Below are 21063 nucleotides of genomic sequence, written 5' to 3'. Positions count from 1 at the left end.
GGAGCCCAACACTGAGCCACCATCTCCTTCCTCTTGGGTCCAGCACAAATTGCCCAGTTTGGCACAAGATACACCAGGAGGGGAGGTGGCAAAGGAAATTTCCCTCTAGGACAAAAAATACATCATAGCTGCTACACTGACCACAGAGATAAAATCTTCAATGCAGACAGGTGGAGACACACGTTAAAAATTTCTTTGTCCCAAATGCATTTTTGAAACTCCATTTGACACCACACACAAGAAGCCAGATGACAGCTGAGACCTATGACACGCAACAAGGGAAAGCGTAGAAGTTGCACTTTCACACATAAGTATCCTACTTTAGCTGAATCCTCCACAGACCTCACTTATAATATGCCAGCCTCTGAGCAGCATTTGAGACCAGCCCAACACCAGCGGGATACCGCCACAATACAGGACCAATTAATCTTCTGGCTACACACAGAAAAATAAGAATGAACTACACAGAAGTTCTCCACTAGCAGCAAGTAAAACCATGAATAAGTCCATGTGCATTATCGTTTATACTTTGACAAACATACTAAAAATGAGCGGAAAACAATGTTGATAGAATTGAAGGGAGCAATACTTGATTTTTAGTGATGCAAGATCTGACTTTTGATAACATTTCATACAAGGCACAGCCGTGTTATTTGTATGCGTCAGAGAAATGACTCGTTATTGCATAACAGAACATGAGGCCCGAAGATGGCTGAAATACATATTCAGCTTGGCGTGCCTGCTCTTCAGTATCAAGTTACTGCAAGGCAAGCTAGCATGAGGATGTGAAGTGCTTTAACTTTCCCATACAAACAGTTTGTCCTTGCCAAAAACACACTCTCACTGGACTGAGGTCTAATGCAACTTTGGGTGAATTGGACAAGGGCATGGACAAGTTACAATCTGGTTTTCCTCACATTAACTTTCCCACAGAGCAGCGCTCTGAACTGACATAGGCTGCAAGAGACACAAGAATTAGAGAAGATATTTTGAGAGAGGGAAAAACAAAATATCTACTGGAGTGCATACTAAAGTGAAACACATTTTGCACTTTGCTGAAGAAAGATAATCAAATTTGAGACTTCATCAGGCATATCAAAAGTTCAACACAGAAAACCAACACTACAATTTGACCTCTTTTTTTAAGGGAATAGTTATATCTACTGGTTTCCACTGGGGATGGAGAGAACTTTAAACAAATAAAAATCGACTGTAGGGCAGATTCAGCTGCTTCTTATTCCAGTAAGTACCTAGAGTTACTCTAAGCCTGGTTCATGCTTTGAGCCATTCCACTTCTAACCCAGATGATACGCTGAGGGTTGTTCTTGATGAGCATCCCCATTTGGTTTTTGCCAGCAGAGTTGAGAGTCATGGCCAGCAGCTGAGGGCAACCAGGCTTTCGTCCACCTGCCAGAGCTGCTTGCCTGGGACCAGGCATTAGCCCAGGCATGCTTACAGCCAGCCCACTCCACAGTGACTTGAACACCCAGATAAGATGACAATAATAAAAAAACTGAGAAGAAAAAAAGATTAAAAGAAGCTTGCTGAAACAAAACTGCACTTAGGGTTTTTTGTTTTCCTCCCTTCTCCTGAACTAATGGTCTTCAAAGGCAGCAGCCACAAAGGCTTAGCTGAAAGCTTTTTCAGTGGTTTTAAAAAGATACAGTAAGTAAAAGACTTTCAACACAAAACATCAAAGGTAAAAGCTACATATAGAAGTTTAGTCTTGTCAAGACAGTTTACCTCTCCTGTCCTCCTTTTCACAGTCACTGCCACTCTGCACAGTCAGTTGTGAACAACCTGTCCAGCAACACAAGATGACAATATAGTTTCAATACCAGACCTGCATGGAAATATGAACAGCTGGTACTGGATTTGGTTGTTGCTGTTAAGAAGTCTGCCCCTTCGGATGCTCCAGAGCATAAATGTGTTGGATGATGGTCTGTTGAAATGGCTAATTCCATTTAATTTTGCGCCCTGGCTCTGGCTGCGTCCTTTTCTTCCTTAGTTACTGTCAGATCATAGATTGTAGCTTTTGACAAGACAGCGAAGGGAAAAAGGTCAGCACTGAAATAACCGGGCAGCGCTGGCAGCGAGATGGTAGGTTGAAACTGGTGTGCGCTGGCTGCCCTGTCGGCTTCGCTTCTGTGACTCTGATGAGAAGCTGACGGCTTGCATCCACACCTGGTAGTTGATGTGGCCAGTAGGATGCCACATCCAACAAAACCTTTCAATCACATCTGCGTACCGTAAGCATAATCAAAGCAATGATGCTGTCAAACAGGATATGAAGCACCTTCAATTCTGCACTGATAGCCTGTTTACAGGCTGCATGTCTTGGTCGCTTTAAATCAGAGGGAGCAGGAAGGACTCAACTACATTGCTCCGCATTGGGGATGATGAATTTGCAGGGTCAAAAAGCATTAAGCATCAGACAGTTGTCACAATGTGACGAAATCAATTTGTAAAGGGACTTGCTAGATAGCTTCGTCACAGAGAGCTAGAGTCCCGACTGGAATTGTCACCGCATGGGAGTAGTTTCATCAGCATTCTACTAAACCTCTGGCAAGTCAAAAATGAAGCCAAGATCACCAGTAATCACCAACACAGTAGTAATTACGAGCTGCAAGAGCAGCTACAGGGAGTGGGTCAGACTCTGTTTTAAGCCTTGAGCATGACTGGCTTTCACTGAGCAACACAAAGCCCTCGTGATCTCATATCAGATTCTAAAAATCAGTAATAATGCTAAATAAAAGCCAAACTGATTATAACCTCCTCACTCAGATAAGTTTCACTCAAAAAGCACAGTCATAGCCACATTTCAAGGCTGTAAACAAGCAAGCTCCATTGGCTGGAAAGTGTGATAATATATTGCACTCTTTCAAAAGGCCTATTTTTCCATCACAATTTTGAATGTCTTTTTGTTTGTTTGTTTGTTTAATTCCTAGCTTAGGAAAAAAAAAAAAAAAGGGTGGGGGGAAATAATATTGCATTCCTAGAAAGTGTTATGTTCTAATTTTCAGCCAGTTCTAAATGTAGGTGTATATATATTTTTATGTAGGATCTAATGGCTATGTATCTTACCTATACATTATCAGTAAACCATTTTAGTAATTATCTGAATTTAAAATGCATTAAAATACTGAGATGACTTCACAGGCCTCAGCATTTTTTGCATTAAAATCCAAATGAAGTACATTTACAAATAAATCACATTACATATAGAGTAGAACTATGACTGACCAGTGAACTAGATTCAGGATCCAGATTCACACTAACATAAAAAGAAGTTGTTCAATCCCAGGAGACAGTGGTGCACACAGCTTTAAAGATGAACCTCTGGCTATGTTGAAGTAAGTAGGACAACAGAGGATAAAGCCAAGCACAAGTGTAAATATTTGCAGCTTCACACTGTAAAACCTCTTGCAGGAGATCATTTCAGATAAAGCTTGCAGGACTAGACTCATATAGCTATTAGAGGCCTGATTCTTCATGCTAAAGACCATTTAACTCACAAGAGCAGTATGTACCACTCAGAGCACCACTCAGAGCTGCAGTTCTGTCTTCCTCCTGTTTTCAAGTTCCCTGCTGCTAAAAGGAAAGCTTCAAGCACGTGAAATCAAAGTCTTCATGCCCTGGTGATTCGGCACCACACTTTGCCACGCGCCAGCCCTTGTTGGCTTTGTCAACGGGGACAGACCCAACCTCAGAATTTAACTGAAAAAAGTGCCTGCATATTGCTGAACCAGCAACAATACACAGAAGCTGGTTCTACCTTATTTATATTAGTCTGATTTGAAAGCCACAAAGACACTGAAAAATTTTTACAGATGCAAGTAATGCAATAGGGTTTATTCTTGTGGGGTTTTTTTTGTTGTTTTAAGGAGGGCAAACTATTTTAAATTGTATATTTCTAATAACATTTATGATAAATCAGTTGCCTAGACAGCTTGGCAAAAATTGAAGGGGTTAAATCTCATTAATCAGGAATCAAACAGATTCCTTTCGAAAGAGACAATTTGACTTTTTGCTGAAACATATCCATTTTCTCAAATACTTTAGAAAAACATTTTCAAATTTCCATTTGAAAAAGCGGTTTCAAATTCAGCTTTCCAATATTCTCAACATTGTTCCAAACAATTACAAGAACACTACTGAAATCTCTCGTATTGGAACACTCGCATTTTCATGTTGCTAAATGCAATTTTGGGTGAACAGGAAAGCTTGCAATAAGCTGTCACACACACAAAAAGCCTGGTATACAATAAGCAAGCAAAAAAAAAAAAAAGAAAGAAAAGAATTTATTACGATTAAATAAAAAAGCTTTGAAATGACAAATCTTTTAAATTGCCTCTTTATCAACTCCACAAAGAGATTTTCAAGAGCAAAATCATTCCTTTTTTAATTTCTTCACAGACAAGATTTTATCACAGAAGTCTAAGTCACAATTATAAATTTAGGAATAATTCAAAAGACACAATGATATTTCATTTTAAATTGAAATACTCAGGACAAAATCATGTTCTGATCAATATGTGGAAATAAAGAGTGAACTATTTGTCTTCTCTTTGATATTTATTAGATTTTTCCTGGGTTTCCTATTTTTATCTGTTTTCAAGGTCAACTTTCATGCATCATTGCTATTTTATTTTTATAGTGTATAAGGAAAGGAACACAAGACAGTAAACATCGGGTCTAAATAACCATGCTATAAACTGTACCTTCCAGCAAACTTATGGTGTCACTCTTACTCTGCTGCAATACCCTCTTAAACAGACAAAAACACAGCAAGGGAATTGCTAATGTAAACCAGAAAAAAATCCAAGTTAAATATACTAGACATGAAAGGCATGAAATTATCAACATCTCCTCTGGGGATCCCTTCATGTTTACCATATACGCTAACAGTGCTTTCATTGTAAATAAGTAAAACATTATTACTTTGGAAAACACATCAGGTACCTTGGCCTCTACAGTTAATTATATCTGGTTCAATAAACCTGAGATTTCTGTGAATGTTTTGCAAAATCTTGTTCTAACTGCTGACAAGTCCTAGCAGATCCCAGGAACACAGTCTTTCCAGAAATTTGTGAGACGTCACCTCTAAACCCCAAAGCACCTCTGTCAGTCTGGCTTTACATCACTTCTGTCTCCTCCTTCTCTCAGATATGTTGAAAAGCAGTATCCCCGGTTCCCCAAGTGCTACCCCAGCCAACTCTCCATGCTGGCATTCAGCTGCAGCAGCTACCTGTTCACCGGCACAATCTTTTTCCTCAAGTAAGAAGGAACACATGGGGCTTTAGCCATGGCCTGAGGGGACGCTCTAACACATCCACAGGCTTCAGCTTCAACACCACATTCAGCATTTACTGACATTTCATCATTGTTATTCATGTGCCTTATCACATATTTCCTGCGGAAACTTACCTCCTGCACAAACACTCGATGGTTCAGCCGCTAGGATCTCAATGCAAGATTTCTTGAGAATCTAAAAGATTTAGATAATTGTATTTTCAGTAAATGTTTTTATCTATGCTTTACTAAGGCAGGAAAGGGTGTCCTTTTCTGGGTTTCAGAATATCCAACTTACTGAATCAATGGTTCCTCTCAGGGCATAAAAGCCTCCCGTAACTGGAAAAACATGATCGATGCTGTCAGCAATTGTTGACAGCTGCAAAGAAAGACAATCATAAATCATGAGGAAAACAAAATTACAGTGAACAAAACTGGGTCCTTTCATACTTGCTAAAAGACATCATACTGACATGAAATGATTTATGCCTCGAGTAATTAAATAAATGCCTTCATCTGATGCTGTTACTTGTGCACTGATATAACAAAAAAAACAAAACAAGAAGAAAGCAAAAGTTACCTGAGTTTCATTGAAATCTTTCACTCCAACACAATAGACAATAGCTCCAAAGCTTCTTGCTCTATTGGCCTAAAAAAAAATTGCCATTAAGTGCAAAGCCATATAATCAGTGGAGGCAGCAATAAACGCCTACAGGTTTGACATAATCTAGTTTGGGTAAACGTGAAGGTGACTTACTTCTTGTTCTGCATAATAAAACTGAACATCTTGCAATTCTCCATCCGTCAGAGCAATAATCACACTAGCCGTCCGAACGCCTGCATGGAGGATAGTTAACAGATTCCATATGTATGACAAGATTCAGCAATGAAAAGAAATTCTGAAGCAGGGCATTCTTTTTTGCTGACAAATAAGTACAAAACTGTAAGGCCAGATTCTAAGCACTGCATGGACTTTATTGGAGATACACCAGCTGAAGGTCAGATGCATAACAACACACAATAAGGCAAAACCTGTGCATCTTCATATCACAAACAACACAGAAGGGGAGGAACTGCTCAAACAAGGTCCATACACAAACTTCTGTGTTCTGAATAAAATACAGCACCCACCAAGATTATATCTAGACCCTTTGTGTGGAGAAATGGCAAAACAGATCTGCAGAGAGGGAGAGGTTCCTCTCTTCTCTTGAGAAGCATGTCTCTCCACAAACCTTGCCCAGAGATTGTGGTAGGAAAGGTCTCTGCAGAAGGAACTTACCTGCCATCCCACCTTCCCCCCCACAGACTTTCAAAGGACAACTCCACTGAACATGGCACAAAATGTGCTTCTATAGGGGAGTTCCTACACTTCTCGAGCAACAAGAGCTGTCAGTGAGGTTCACAGGAATTCTGAGCACGTGAAAACCTTAAGATCAGGTCCATTGGAAAAAAATCATGGCTTGCGATAAAGACATTTCACATCCCAGGTAAACTTAAGTGGAAAGGTTGCACAGACTTTGGACAGCTATATATGTAACACAGTATAGAATACAATGTTACCTAGATAAATGCAACATGTTAACAAAATCACACCAACTTAATGTCCAAACTACAGTTCAATTCTCCTTCAATAGTTCTTAAGCAAAGGAACTAACATACATACTTGCTACTTTCACAGAAGTATTTGTTATTTTTTCAAAATAATCCGTTACAATTTCAAGTGTCCTTCCCCATACTGTCTAAAATGAAAGACTGATTGGTTCTGACAGGTTTCTTATGCCATGCAGTCCTTCCCATGTCACGTCAAACACAGACATAAATCTTAAAAAAATGACCTGCAACTTGGGGCGGGGTGGGGGGTGGAGGGAGGGAGGAAATAGCTTGGATTCCCCCCCCCCTCTCCCCCCGCTCAACATGCTTGAAAATAGCTGTAAAATTAGAGATCTTGTTTTGTTTTCTTTTGAACACTTGTTTCTTCCTTGATATTTTAGCCTATGGATCCAGATCTTGTATCTTCCTTTTTCCTTCCTAATCAACTTAGAGAACAGTTGATTAGTTCCTAGCTATAGGTTATGAACAGTTAAAATAGTTTTCAGTTGGACTCTTCAGGACTCTTGATTTCAGAGGCAGAAGTGTCCAAGAAGCCACACAGAGTTGCTGCTGAAGACTCTGCACTCACAGCCTATTTTATTAAAAAGGCATTGACCCATTTCTCCATCTGCCAAAGAAATCATCAGCTCACAAATGATAACAATATCACACCAGGGTACAAATCAGGTAAGAAGCATTCAGTCTAAGTGATTAGACCTTTTTTTTGGCACAGGAGGAAAAAACAAACAAACAAACAAACAATCACCACCAAAAGCAACCAAAACAACCAAAACCAGCACACCCCAACAAAACAAGAAACACAAATATATTTCCTTCTTGAAATTTAGTCAAAATTTACATTTAGGAACACAAAATTTGATCTCCAATCATCCACACCAATGCGAAAACCTCAGCTGACTCTATTTGTACCTTCACTAATGAGAACAAGGACTTAGGCACACAAGGCAGACAGAGCTGAGTGTATCAGGACAGAGTGGCAAGGAAACTCTGGGTATTCCTGTCCCCTGGGTGCAGGATGAGCAGCTCTGGCTGTAATGCTTTGGTCTGTACTCTGCACTGGGTCAGGTCTGTGATCATAATGGTCTCCTCTGGTCTTAATAAACCATGAATCATGCATTTAAAAGTAGAGCTGTAGTCAAAATGGAATGTAGTGATTGTGTAACACCAATTCCTTCTCCAACACTTCTCTCAGCGGGTTTACTGCAGGTCATACAAAAAACTATCATCCCTGTCTTTTCAATGCAGATATATAACATGAGTCATATACAATGCCTACCTCCATAGGTTTCATGGTAAATCTGCTCATTTGCCTGCAACAAAGTGTAGAACATTGTTAGCTCTTAGGTTCAGCAGCAGCAATCAAAGCAAAGTTAATTCATATAAATCAAAGAAAGGAGGTACTGTGATGTATACCCTTTTAAATCCTTCATGCATGAATGTGTCTCCTCCAGGCACTTCATACTGAAGAATGTCGAGCCCTCGTCTTATGGCTTCCCTTTGGATAAGAAAAAAAAATACAGAAGAACCCGATTTTACTTAAAGTTCTGTTGAGATATTCCTGTGCCACAGCTAGACTATGCACTCTGTAACCACACTGCACAGAGTGCATACATCCTAACTAAAACATTGGTACATCCAAGATTTTTCAAAACCCACAATTTTTCAGCCAAACACACATGGGAGCACAAAAATGGACATATAATGCAAAGTTAGGGCTAACACATTTTAAGGGTGCAATTCTGTCTCTGCTCCCTCATTCTGGTACACTGTCAGGCTGGAGAAGATAGAAGAAAGCAAATGCCAGATATTAATCTCTGACAAACTGCAGACAGAAGGAGAATTTAAAAGCTTATGACTCTGTCATGAAAACTGGACAAATAAAAACCTCCATATTCAATCAATCATCAGGACAGTTGGGATTAGGACTTTTCCCTTCTTAAGACAGAGGCCAAAAGATAAGAGAATAGGATGAGAATGATGAGAATTTCTTATCCCAGACCATGGACTGATCAAACTTTCTGGGGTAAAGACTGCTTCCTTGTAAGACCTGGAGTTTCATACCATGGCCGCTGTTGCATCGCTGCTTGCTCCACACACACATACCTGGTAACCAAGAGGATCAAACACAGAAAGATGCTGATCTGCCACAGAGTTTTTATATATTGATGGAACACAAATAACGTCAACTCACAAAACAAGTACTCAATAGACAACATGTAGGAAGTCAAAACATCAGTCCTAGATGCTATGTGGCATCCTTTTACTACAAATATAGTTTGAGCCTCTCTAAGCTCTATTGTGCAACTAGGCACTTTAGGTGGCACAACCCCAGTTACAGAAGAAAAAGGAGTCTATGTAAGACAAAGGTGAAATTAGGAGCTGGGATTGGAGACATCCGTTAGGCAAAAAGCACGTTTTTACTCTTTTAAAGTGTAAGATGAGCAGAAAAGACACATACTATGATCCACACAGAGAACAGGAGTTCAGGAGAGGGAACATTCTAATACCGTGTTCGACATACTGCCACGGGGTTCCTGTCTACTTTCCAAATTACAAAGGGCAAATCCAACTAGAAGAAGTAAGCAAATTTGAACTCTGTCACCAAGCTACAAGATGGAGATCTGAGCCAAAACTCAGTAGAGCCAGGAGAAGTGCAAGACCACTGGCAGAGTTTCTGGCTTTGGGTGAGGCCTTGGAGTACAAAATATGGTGGTGTGTGCGGGGAGCTTTCTTTCAAGACCGCTTTAGAGTCCCCTTTATTTATAGGATGCACCGTACTACTGAGGTCCTCTCACACAGATAGAAGCAGGAGCAAACCCAAGGGTTTAAAGCTGAAATGAAAGGAAACACTTAGAAATACCTCCATGATAGGGATTTCTCTGTGTGAGGCAAATTAAACCAAATATTTGTGTGTGTGTGTGTGTGTGCACGTGTGTGTCTTTTGGTGGTGTTTTTTGGGGGTTGGTTTGTTTTCTTAGAAAAGAGGATTTGTTTGTGAAATTGGTTACAAGAATTTTGCTCCAGCCTCAGACTCTTTTTCTTAAGACACCTGTTCCCTAGCTGTGCAAACCACCTCCGGCATGCGTGCTGCTTGAAGTTATCCCAGAAGAGGAGTGTGATAGCCTGGCAAGGCAGTGCTCCAGCGCTGGGTACAGTTGGCTGCTGGTATAAAGTTCAGGACCTTGAGCCACTTCAAAGGGCACTGTGAGACTTCCATACAGTCTTCTGTTCCTCAGCTCAGGGTCTGAGGTCTCTTACACAAAAATGTCCCTTATTTGGGTAGTTTGGGATAGTGAGGATGTACATGAGTCCTCAACTGAAAATGCATCTTCTCCCCAAAATACTGTGATAAAGAACAGACAGCCCAGTGCTGCTTTTCTCTGATAAGGCTAAAACCAAAATATTAATGGAAGACCCAAAGGCCTTCTGAGTCCTCTTACAGTTGGGAATGGTGGAAAAAATATCAGATAGTCCCCGAATTTGACCAAGACAGAGCTCTGAATTCTGGTCTTGGGGCCACTTGCTATTTGAGAGGAGGGAAGAAGGGTATTTCTGGATGAAAGCTGTAGGGAGTACTTGCCTGTTTTCTGTTAATTTCATGACTGTAGTGCCTCGCGAAGAAAAAACGATGAAAGACATCCGCAACATTGGACTGAAACAGAAGAACAAGTCAGATCCATGACACACATTATTCAGCAGATTTTCTTTTGCTGAGAAGCACTGAGTGAAAATATAAACTAAATATATAGCAAATTCAAATATCATCTTAAGAAAACTTTACCTTATAAACTTCTCAGCTAGGCTTTCCACAAAAGAGTAAATCTCAGTCCAATGATTTCTGACACTTCCAGACCTGTATACAAAACATAACTGATTACATTAATCTTATTGCACAGCAAAATTCCTTGTCCCGTTCTGAATTTTAAGTGTGGGCTACACCAAAGGTAGTGAGGGGCACAAGTTACACAGCTGTCTATGGAAATGAGGCAACTAACTTTATTGAGGCTTCTGCAGCAGTTGTGTTAGAAGCTGTAACAGGAACCACCATGACAAAACATGCTGACTGAAAGAAAAGTAGAAATAGGTCTGAAATGGTTTACCGTACAATTTTGAAACAAGTTTGGTAACTCTTCCATCTGCTTTTGTTCCTTTCATAACATAAAATGTAAATATTTTCTTCTAGTGTAATTAATTTTGACTTTACCAAATCATCTGCTAGAAGATTTACTTTCCTAGAGCACAGCTGTGCCTTTGCAGCCACACAGAAAGTCTTGACTGATCTTCTATTCTTCCAGAATGCGTGGGAGATTGTTTCCATGAATTACTGTTTGTTTCAAAAGAGAAAGCTTTTAAAGCAATTCAGAAGGGAAAGGCAGTACTCGTAGTTAATTTTCTGGACTAGCATTCTGGACAGTCAACCCCTGGCTCTGTTACAGGTTTTTTGTGAAAACTTGGGCAGCTTACTTACATACACAAATGTACATATTTGTGCTGCAATTCCCAATATATAAAACTGTATTACTGTCATTCCCTGGCTTTGGCTTTTTTCTGCTTAGTCTTACATTCTCAGGGACCCCCAGAGTCTGGTGGGACTCATACTTCAAACAGAGCCTTGCACACAGCAACTCTATAGTAAACGAAAGGCAATTTGTACTGTGTGAATATATGTCATACACTTTCAAGCCATTAAAAAAGGTTAAAATCATTAGAAGTCAATGGCTTTAAAAGCCCTGCCTAGGTCTGCAGTGTTTGTGAAAGAGCAGCTCATTTGCTTTCCTTGCCAGGCAAACTCATTTATCAGTTGCCTTAGCCAGAAAGATAAAACAACAGTACATACAGAAGGGTTGCAAGGGCTGACATAGAACTAAAAAAATAAAAAATCTGAAATTTAACTAATGTGAAACAGCAGTTTTCCTCTAACTGCTGATAGACATTTTTCTGTGTAAATGTATTAGAAAAGAAAAAAAAAAAAGATCCTGTATTACAATTCTCAGTTCTACTATGGGCTTTCCAAGCAACCCTATGTCAGTCATTCCTGCGCCTGTACATCAGGTACAGATCAGCATACAGCAGCCTGTGTGTGGCACTGTCTGTCCTGCAACAGTGTTGGTGGAGGAGAAGAAAAAGTGACAAGGATCAAAAGGAGAGCCCTGAAGTATATAAGCTAGGATAAGCTTGCTCATGTAACTCTGCACCCCTTTTCTGAAGAACTGGTGATTGATTTGCAGAATAAACTGGTTGTCAAAAAATTATGAAATTGCCAGGCACTGAGAGAAGGCAACAAAGTACTGGGAGGACAGCTCAAACCAAGGGTTGGGATCCTTTGCAATCTCCGATTTATACATTCAACGCAGTAACATATTTGTATTTTCATGAATGGCACCAATGAAAGGCACTGGCACTATTAACAAAGGAGTCCTTTTCTCTTCATTAAAAAAATAATTCATACTGATGCGAGGTATGTACTTTAGAGACTGCTTTTCCAAAAGGGATCTGAGGCAGCTCAACATCTGTGATTCTCCAGGATTTTCCTGAAAGTCATAGGCCAAACTTTAAACATGATGAACACAAATAGATTTTCCTTGAATCTATGCAAGATACATTTACAGTTCCCATTTTTTTTCCCCTATTTATTCTTTCCTCCCCTCTACTTTCAGTTTCATTCCAAGCTTTCCATCCCCCTTAAATCCACTTCCTGCAATTTCCAATGGAATCACTTCCCTACATAGAATAGCCACAGTGACTTTCTTGGAAAAGACTGACCTATTTCGGATGAGGTATCAAATTTCTACTGCCAGCTGCAGAGGCACTGATGTAATCAAAAAAAAAAAAAAAAAAAAAAAGCAGTGAATTTTCTTTATAATAGCAATGAATCAACATTTCCAGTAACTTCTTAGGACTATCAGACTACTTCCACCCTCCCCCCCTCCCTTTTTTCTTTCTATATCTACCCCTCAGGCAAAGAACAGTTTGGTGAAAGAGCCTAGACCCCCATCTATCAACTGGGAAGTGTCAAAGCCTGACAAAAATACTAGTCAGGATATGTTACTGTTTCAAAATCCCACATAAAGAGTACCAGTTAAATGGTCAGCACTTAATCACTTTCCCTACCACACTGCTGCAAGCACAGGTGTGTCACCTACCACTGCAAATGGTGTCCAAATGCCACCAAGGCTGCTCATGTCAAATCCCTCATGAAGATCAGAGAGGGTGGCCTGGCTTACAGAAAAACTTGATTTCCCCCCTCTCCCACCCAAGCTCACCTTTAAACATCCCTGTTTGTAAAGTCCTCTTATTTGCTGTTTCATATATATACACTTTGGAGGCATCTGGGGTTTGTCCTGGTAGTTTCATCTGTTGCCCCAGAAGCCCAATGCCATGCCATGAGCAATGCCAGTTTTAGTGGAAGAATGAACAAAAAAATGCAACAATAAAATGTTCGCTAAATTATATACTAAGTTGACAAATGCTGTCAAGTATTACTCCCAACACTAACAAACAGAAGCTGCTTTTGGGATATTATCTTTCACACTGCAGAATCACTTTTGCTGCCAGCATAACTAAGTTGCTGCCCTTCATGGTTGGATCAGACTAGGAAGTTTATGCCTTGGTTTCCCACGGCGAGTGGGAGGTCCCAAGCATACCCTAAGTTCCTTTCTGACCATGGCCAGTGCTTGAAAGCCACACTCAATTTTAACTCCACAGTTACCAAGCCTGAAGAAAGCACAGGGTCTTTCAGTGAGGCTCTACACTACAGTTTACTCTTGGACATCCACACAGCATGATTTTTACAGCAGTTTCGGTGCTTTTGTTTTTTCCCCTTAGAACTTTACAGTAACCAAGAACAACTCCTTTTATTCAGCATACCTGTGCTAATAGGAACCCTGGACAGAGTTGGCATTTTGTCCCAAAGTGTCAATCAGTAAATAACCACAAACAGATTCCTTGCCTAGCCTGTTTGGCCACCAAATGATACACTCCTGTAAAATTTCAGAGAAACTGTGAGGATTTCTGAATAAAGAGGAAAGAATAAATGAAGCACGGAAAAGACCAATGCTATGCAGAAAAAGCACTGGGCATGCAATGCACTTGTCCACCCTCACCAGCAACTAGGAAAAGCCATGGGAAGTGATGCAGACAGGGAATCCTATGTATCTTGCTGTGGAGGTTTGTACCCATGGACATATCAAGCCAGCACTGTGGTTGTTTGCAAAGAAGTCAGGCCTATCTTGTCGGCTCATGACCTACAGATTTCCTGCTTTGATTCATCAGCTACCTGGTTCAAACCCTCACATAAATTGAAATGGCCATTGTTACCCAGCCAAACCCTGGGCTCACTCCCCACACCACTGAAGTAGCCCAGCAAGCCTGATGTTCTCTGCAAAGTACCAAGCCCCACAAGCCACAGACCTCTGTGGATAGTGACCCACAGCTTACAGTTTGTGTGCCTTTTGGAGTCAAGCGGGACAGTGAGGTTCCAGCCCTCAGAGGTTACATAACTCTTGTGGCAAAGGAAAATGCAAAGCACTAAACAGATCCTGTGGACAGCTGGAGCACCACAGAAAAGTTTTCAGGGCCTGTTTTTGCCGCCAGTTCCGCTGGGGTAAACCTGGAGCAGGTCCAGGGAAATACCAGAATTTCCCAGATCCATACCTATGCAATTGGGATCAGGATTAGGCCCAAGCAAAGTGAAAAAACCCGCAGGAGCCATTTGTTGCAAGCACGGTTCCTGCTCCATCAGCTCTACTCCCGTTACACATGAGACAAAGAGTCAGCAAACCACAACATAGGAAGGAATGTGCTCCCAGCCTTTTCAGGATGCAGCTCGGAGGAGCAGCTACTGCTGCAGCTCCTGCTGCTGTTGTTTTCCTGAATTTCACATTGCTACTGCTTGATGGGAGGGGGAAAGAGGAGGTCATTGAGTATTTCTGGGGGTGGAAGGAAGTGATGTGATTGCAGGGCTTGATTCTGGCTCCTGCTTACTTTGCAGTGTCTCCTTCTAGCTTAGCAGAGCTCCCTGTCAGTACAAAAACAGTGAGCATGTTAGAGTCATATCTGCCTTAAACTGTGGGATTTCACTGCTGTTTGAGAAGACAATAAAGCACAAGACAGGCTCAAAATCCCCTTTCCTAACAGGGTCCTAGGGGCAGTGGAACCCAGAACTCAGAGGAATCAAGTAGCACAACCCTGGCACATAGGATGCCACTTTTTAGCCCAGTTACTTCAGACAAAAACCAGGAGGATCAGTTGTAAGGTGTCTGTCCTAGGACGTGTGATTCACAGTTCCAGCTAAATTCACCATCAGGAGCCTATACATATCAATCTGGTGCAATATATATATATATTTATATCAGACCTGCAGCTTAGCAATGAAAGTTAATATCCCAGCAGTACCCAAACAGTAAATACTTCTATTACTGCAGGTACACAGAGATAAGGCAACAGGATCCAAAGCCTTTCCTCCCTGCTGAAAGTGTGAAAGTGACACCCCTTGAAGATACAGAGCTGCCCCTTGTCCTATTGCCCCCTCCCTCCCTGCCCCCCCGCTTACCTCTGTTGCAGATAAGCTGAAGGCAGCAAGTCCAGAGATCCTGGATCAAGAAACAGATCCACTATTACTGATGCAGGGTTCAGTTTGAGTACGGTGTCAGGGGAGTACAACACCCATTGAATTTGCAGGTCCCTGTAAGTCTCAATCCCCTCCAGCTAACCATGGCCCTCTACACAGACCATTGCTCAGAAATGCGGCACTTAGTGTTATTTGAAGATAGCCCTTTGTGGCTACAACCCCATTGTGGACAGCAGAAAAATTCTTGCACGTGGCAAATAACTGCTCTGCAATAAAAGCACACCCTGGGCATCTAGTTCATTGTGGTTTCACACATGCACGTGCATGTTCAGCCACCCCTCTGCTCCCTTCTTCTGAGATAGCAGAGCATTCAAACTGACAAGAATCTTCCTCTCCCAAACAATTCTTCTTCCAAGCATGGAAAGGACCTTGACTGAGTGATTCATCCAGGCAAGGAAGGGCTAGTTTATATTCTCTGCTCCAGAGGCAATTAGAAACACTGGCAGAGACAGCCATTCTGAGACAGTCCTCACTTCAAAGTACTTGTAACATTAATGGACAAGACAAGGGCTAGAATGGGGAAGGGAAGATACAGAGAAGTGACTGAAAAATGGATTTCTTAGTCCTAGACCACCACCACAAGCACAGTGCTCAGAGTATTGAAATCCAAAAGATTTCATGACCAAACCCATCAATTTTCTAGATAGCCTTTTTCCTATAAAACAACTGACAAAATTTAGAGTAGCATTACTGACTCCTTTAAATCATCACTCCTACAGTAATCCACCTAATCTACAAATCCTATCCACCTGGTGTTGTAGCTGTTGCTTCATAACCAACCACCAGAAGACCACATCCCAGTGAAGTTCAGAAGCCACGCTCAGACTGCATCCAGCCACTTCAGATCTCCCTGTACAGCTTCAGAGCTGCTCTGAGCAGCACCAGGCTTGGAATACCCACTCTCAGCATCCCAGACCTCTGCAGCACAATGCAGGAAGCAAAGCAGAGCACTCAGTCCCAGTCACACCATAACAACAAGGTGCGAATGATAACCAGGAGAAGGGAGATACAGCATTTGTGCTGTTAATGACTCACAGGAGCTAATGTGTCTTCTCCACATTTTAGATTAAAAGGTTCAGTCCTACTACACCTCATACAAACTCAAATCGCAATTCAAAACAGCACTGGAGATGCAAACTCAGACAAAAGTAATGAAATTTTCAATCACTGAGTGCACACAAACCAGACTTCTAGGTCAGTGGGAATCTTATGGTTTACTTCCTTGGCTCAAGCCCCAAATAAATCAGATTTAGTTACATGAATAAATAAACTGTCAATGACAAGCTGCCATGGCTTTTTCTTCCTGTTAACTGTACACATTTTATGTCAAATAACCACTACCCATTAGTTTTGCCTTATTTTATAAGGAGTTTTTTCTTGGGATAATGGGGAGGAGAATTGGTTTTCCTGATTTCCTTTTTCTATTTCTTTCCTGCCAAAAGGCAAATCTGGCAGAATAATATCAGACAAAATACAAACAAGTAAAACCTGGTTCCAATAACATAGGTACATGTGAAGCCAAATAAAAATTTGCTTTGAAACATTCCAAGCAATTATACCTGGTTGTAAGAAAACCACAGCACTGGCTGTGATATAACCACAACAAAGAAAGATGCAAAGGCAAAATACCAACAAATTGTGTTTTGAAAACAAAGATTATTGCTTACAGGCAGCTGGAGAGAATGAGAGGTGTCATGTAGATGAAGTGGTTACATTATAAAGGGGGGGGACGTGGGAATCAGACTGAAAAGGAGGAAGACAGACACAACCACTTTATAATAAAATATACATGTATAGTAATTAATGCCATGTAAGGAACAAAACTGATATTTTTATTCTGATAGCAACTCCTCTCAGTCTCAATAGAAACAGTGGTTTAAGTCAACCAATACAATATTTTCAAATGCAATTAAGTTAGGTGACAGAACACATGTTCAGGCACCTGTCTTCACCAGCAGTTTGATTTCAGACCGCAACACTGTTGTTATCCACACTCTTCTACTCAAGCACAACATAAAACCAGCACACAGAATGGCATGGGACCAAGACAGCATGAAGAGGGAAGCTGCAGAAGTTCCCACAGCTCCAGCTCCATCCTAACACTCTTGAGCTGAGACTATGTGGACACAGGAAGAAAGAAAGAGGGCTACAGTTAGACCCTAAAGCCAAAAATACTTGCTCCCACTTGTAATTCAGGAGTGCTAAATTCATTCAAGTCATTGGCAAGGAAATAATCAGGGTGGAGAGGGGGGAAGGGAGAACAGGGGAAGTGGGACACAAAATGTATTTACCAAACTCTCGTTTGTTTTAAATATGGCATATTATGAAAAAAAAAGGTATCTAAAGATCAGCAATTCACTATAGTTGCCTTAAAGTGATACAAGCTGGTCCAAAATAGCAGCTACCTGAAATGCCTCTTGTTTCTGATGGCTTTTTGGCTTGTCTAAAGCAAACTAGGAAGTATCAATGTGCTTCCCACCCAACACCTCCCTTCCCCACAAAACCAGCTTTTCAAGGTGAAATTTGGGATGTTGGAGCAGACATAGACAATGTCCCCCAAAAAACAAAACCAAAAAATCAGGATGGAGATGGGACAGGGTAGCTAATTTTCCATCTAATCAGAGGTTGTGCTCTTCCCCACCATCTTCCTACTCTTGACATTCACCTCTAGAGTGAGGCTAAGCAAGTTTAAAGGGAGGCAACTGGAAAATTGATTACAAGGTTTGACTGGCCATGTTGTACTCATATCTTTACCAGCACTGTTGTTGACAAGGATGCTCTTGGGAACACGGGAGACAAAGCAAAAAAAAATGATGTGAAAGACAAAAGACAGGAGTATCATGAAGATGGACTATCCAGAAGTTCAGGATGAAGGTTGGGAAAAGTGTAGCTAGGCCAGCCTCCCCCAAAGAGTTAGAATCACTGCTCTCAAAGAAAATCAGACAGAGCCTTACTCGAAACATTTGCACTTCCATGGTCTGTACTGTGGAAAAACGAAACATTTTCCCAAGGCTGTGCAGCCCATTTTTCCCCCAAATCCAAACAGTTTCTTAGCAAACATCCCAGCAGGAAAAAAGAGAAAATGGTTTTGACTATCTCACATTCTTTTCCCCCCTCATTTCCCATCCTGTCCTACAGTCAAAAAAATAATCAAAGAAATTTCTTCATACTTGGTAAATACAAAATACAGACAGCTCTGCAGCTCAGATCCTTCGTGTCAAGAATCACCAGGAGCAGATATTTATGGCAGATATTTAAGTCCTTATTTTAAAATGGTTTCTATTCACTGCACTAATAAAAAATCATAATGATGCTACCAGGCACTGTTATAATCAGAAAACACTAGAGGTCACTCACCCTTTCTGTTGTGCAAGTGCATTTCAATGTGATTACAAACAACAGCTGGATGTTAACAGCAAGGCAGGGATGAAAGGGAACTATTTACATACACAAATATGAGGATGCCACTACAAGACCTGAATAGTCAAGCAATCTAATCCCCAAGAGGACCTGTCCTCAGCAGTTTGGGATGGGACTCAAAAAAGTTCTTGATGCATGCAGCCAACCAAAGTAAAAGAAGCAACCAAAGCAAATGAAAAGTACTCAGCTACCCATTACATTGGGCTTAAGACCTATGGTTGTTAAAAGATAAACAAGATCTTTGATATCACATGTGACTTGTTCTTACCACTAGCCATAGGAGAGGTGGGTATGCCAGCTGCACTGTGTACTGCCTTACCTCATGCAGAGGGAGTGACTTCGCTGCAAGCGGAAATCATTCTGCTGCTTCAGTATGAATACTTTAAAGTCTTCCACTACACCTCTAAATAAGCTCAAGCCTGCATAGCTCACAGTACAACATACAAATTGCAGACTTCAGCAGCTGCCTCTGCAGCCAGCAAGTGTCCAGTTCTTGTAGCTTCAAGAGATTTGCTCATATAAACATCCATCTCCAGAGATAACACAGCCCTAATGTGGCTCTGGTATGGTCAGACAATCCTAAGGAGGATGGTGGCAGGTCACCCTCCCACACCTCCTGCTTCTCTGTTCCACCGTGCCAGCTTCTTGACCATCCAAGACTTTGTTCCACTTCACTGACCCTGCCTATCCCATGGAGTTAACATAGAGGGCTGCCATCAACTTAAGGCAGAGAAAAACAGTAAAAAAACAAGCTTCTTTTTCTAATTGGCAGCATATATATTATACCAATAACTTCACCAGCAGATGATCTTTTCCATCTGATGGTTGTTGCCTGCAGGATTAAATCCCCACAGACTTTGCCTGGCAGAATGAAAAAATCATGTTCCAGTAAAGTCATTGCAGTAACACACAGTGCTTACATGCATAAAGAGAAAGGTTTGTTGTCTTATTCCAATCTGCCTCCTACTGATGTGAGATTACATCTTTCTATGGTGAAGCAAAGCAAAGCAGATTTAAAGTCATTTTGGTTCACCCAGACTGACTTTAGAGACAGGGACTGTCATGCAGCTGAAGAGCACACTACAGGGTCACAGGATTAAAGCCTGGAGTTTTCACAGAGCCAATGCTTGAATCCTATTGTTAGACAGCTAATTAAGACTGAATGCATCCAACTCCAGACTGGCAAGGCACCAGTGAAGGAAGACAATCCCCAGGCCATGTGGGGATACTCTGTGGTGTATAAGGCTGGGCTTCTCTGGGGATTCTCCCATTAGAAATTAGAGCCAGAATTCTTCCCAGATATGTACCAGTATGGATCCAATTCTGAAAAAAATGTGTCCACTGCATTTTCAGATTTGACCAGTTGCTTCTGACCGGCTTCCTGCCTTCTCTCTAGTAGGAATAGTCTGACCTTTCTCCACACAAAGGCATTATCTTAGCTCCTTTCTGATGAAGTGTCAAGATCCAGAGTCTATCCACTCAGTCAGTCCTCCCTGCCTCCATAAAGCTCTTTGTGCTGTGCCAGATGTCACAGAATGCAGCTGGGACTAACTACACCCTCAGCCAGCATGGGACCTATGGCTCCTAAGATCTGTCACTCTAATATTACCCACATGGATTGTAATGCAATCTTACTGAGGCCAAAAACAGCTTTGCCAGCACATTGCCACAGACTTGGTAGGAGCAAGGATGGATTCTAGAACCACCCAGGGCCCAAGTAACTTTTACTGCAGCTTTTTGCCAAAGAAGAACTCTGTGGTGTAACTCTCAAAGGTTATAAAGACTCACTTCACATCTGAAGCCAAAGAGAGTTTCCCCACTGGAACCAAAGTGCATGGCTTTTACTTCAACCTTAATCAGGTCTGGTCCCCAGTGGATCACTGTACTGAGTGGCCTGCTAAAAGAAAACATGTTATTTCATATCCACAATACTGAAGAGTAACTTGCTTACAGAGTCAACTTTCTATTGGTTTATACATCAGTAACTCCGAGCAAGTCACTCTCTTCTCTGACTTGATTTCCCCAGATACAACATGAGTGATAACAGCAATCACCCCTGTAAAGTGCTTTCTGATCTACAAATGAAAACTAGCATAGGAGCACAGCATGAT

At 41.3% G+C, this 21063-nt stretch overlaps 1 protein-coding gene across 10 annotated transcripts in view; it reads right to left on the bottom strand.

Moving 5' to 3' along the window:
- LOC136104207 (anthrax toxin receptor 1) overlaps window positions 1–21063 on the bottom strand; it is a 197486-nt gene that overhangs the window by 174285 nt on the left and 2138 nt on the right. For all 10 annotated transcript variants that reach the window (XR_011740305.1, XR_011740306.1, XM_065843342.2 and 7 more), the window contains exons 2-9: window positions 10685–10756; window positions 10484–10555; window positions 8317–8398; window positions 8180–8213; window positions 6050–6129; window positions 5873–5941; window positions 5591–5671; window positions 5428–5488 (exon numbers count right to left, since the gene is read on the bottom strand). Coding sequence is in view for 8 of the 10 variants with exons in the window: in XM_065843342.2 (XP_065699414.1) it covers window positions 5428–5488; window positions 5591–5671; window positions 5873–5941; window positions 6050–6129; window positions 8180–8213; window positions 8317–8398; window positions 10484–10555; window positions 10685–10756 (551 nt within the window). In the remaining 2 variants the exon portion in view is untranslated. The remainder of the gene's footprint in view (window positions 1–5427; window positions 5489–5590; window positions 5672–5872; window positions 5942–6049; window positions 6130–8179; window positions 8214–8316; window positions 8399–10483; window positions 10556–10684; window positions 10757–21063) is intronic.

This window comes from Patagioenas fasciata, chromosome 8 (assembly GCF_037038585.1).
Source record: "Patagioenas fasciata isolate bPatFas1 chromosome 8, bPatFas1.hap1, whole genome shotgun sequence".
Classification (NCBI taxonomy): domain Eukaryota; kingdom Metazoa; phylum Chordata; class Aves; order Columbiformes; family Columbidae; genus Patagioenas; species Patagioenas fasciata.
This window is presented reverse-complemented; position numbering and strand designations above follow the sequence as displayed.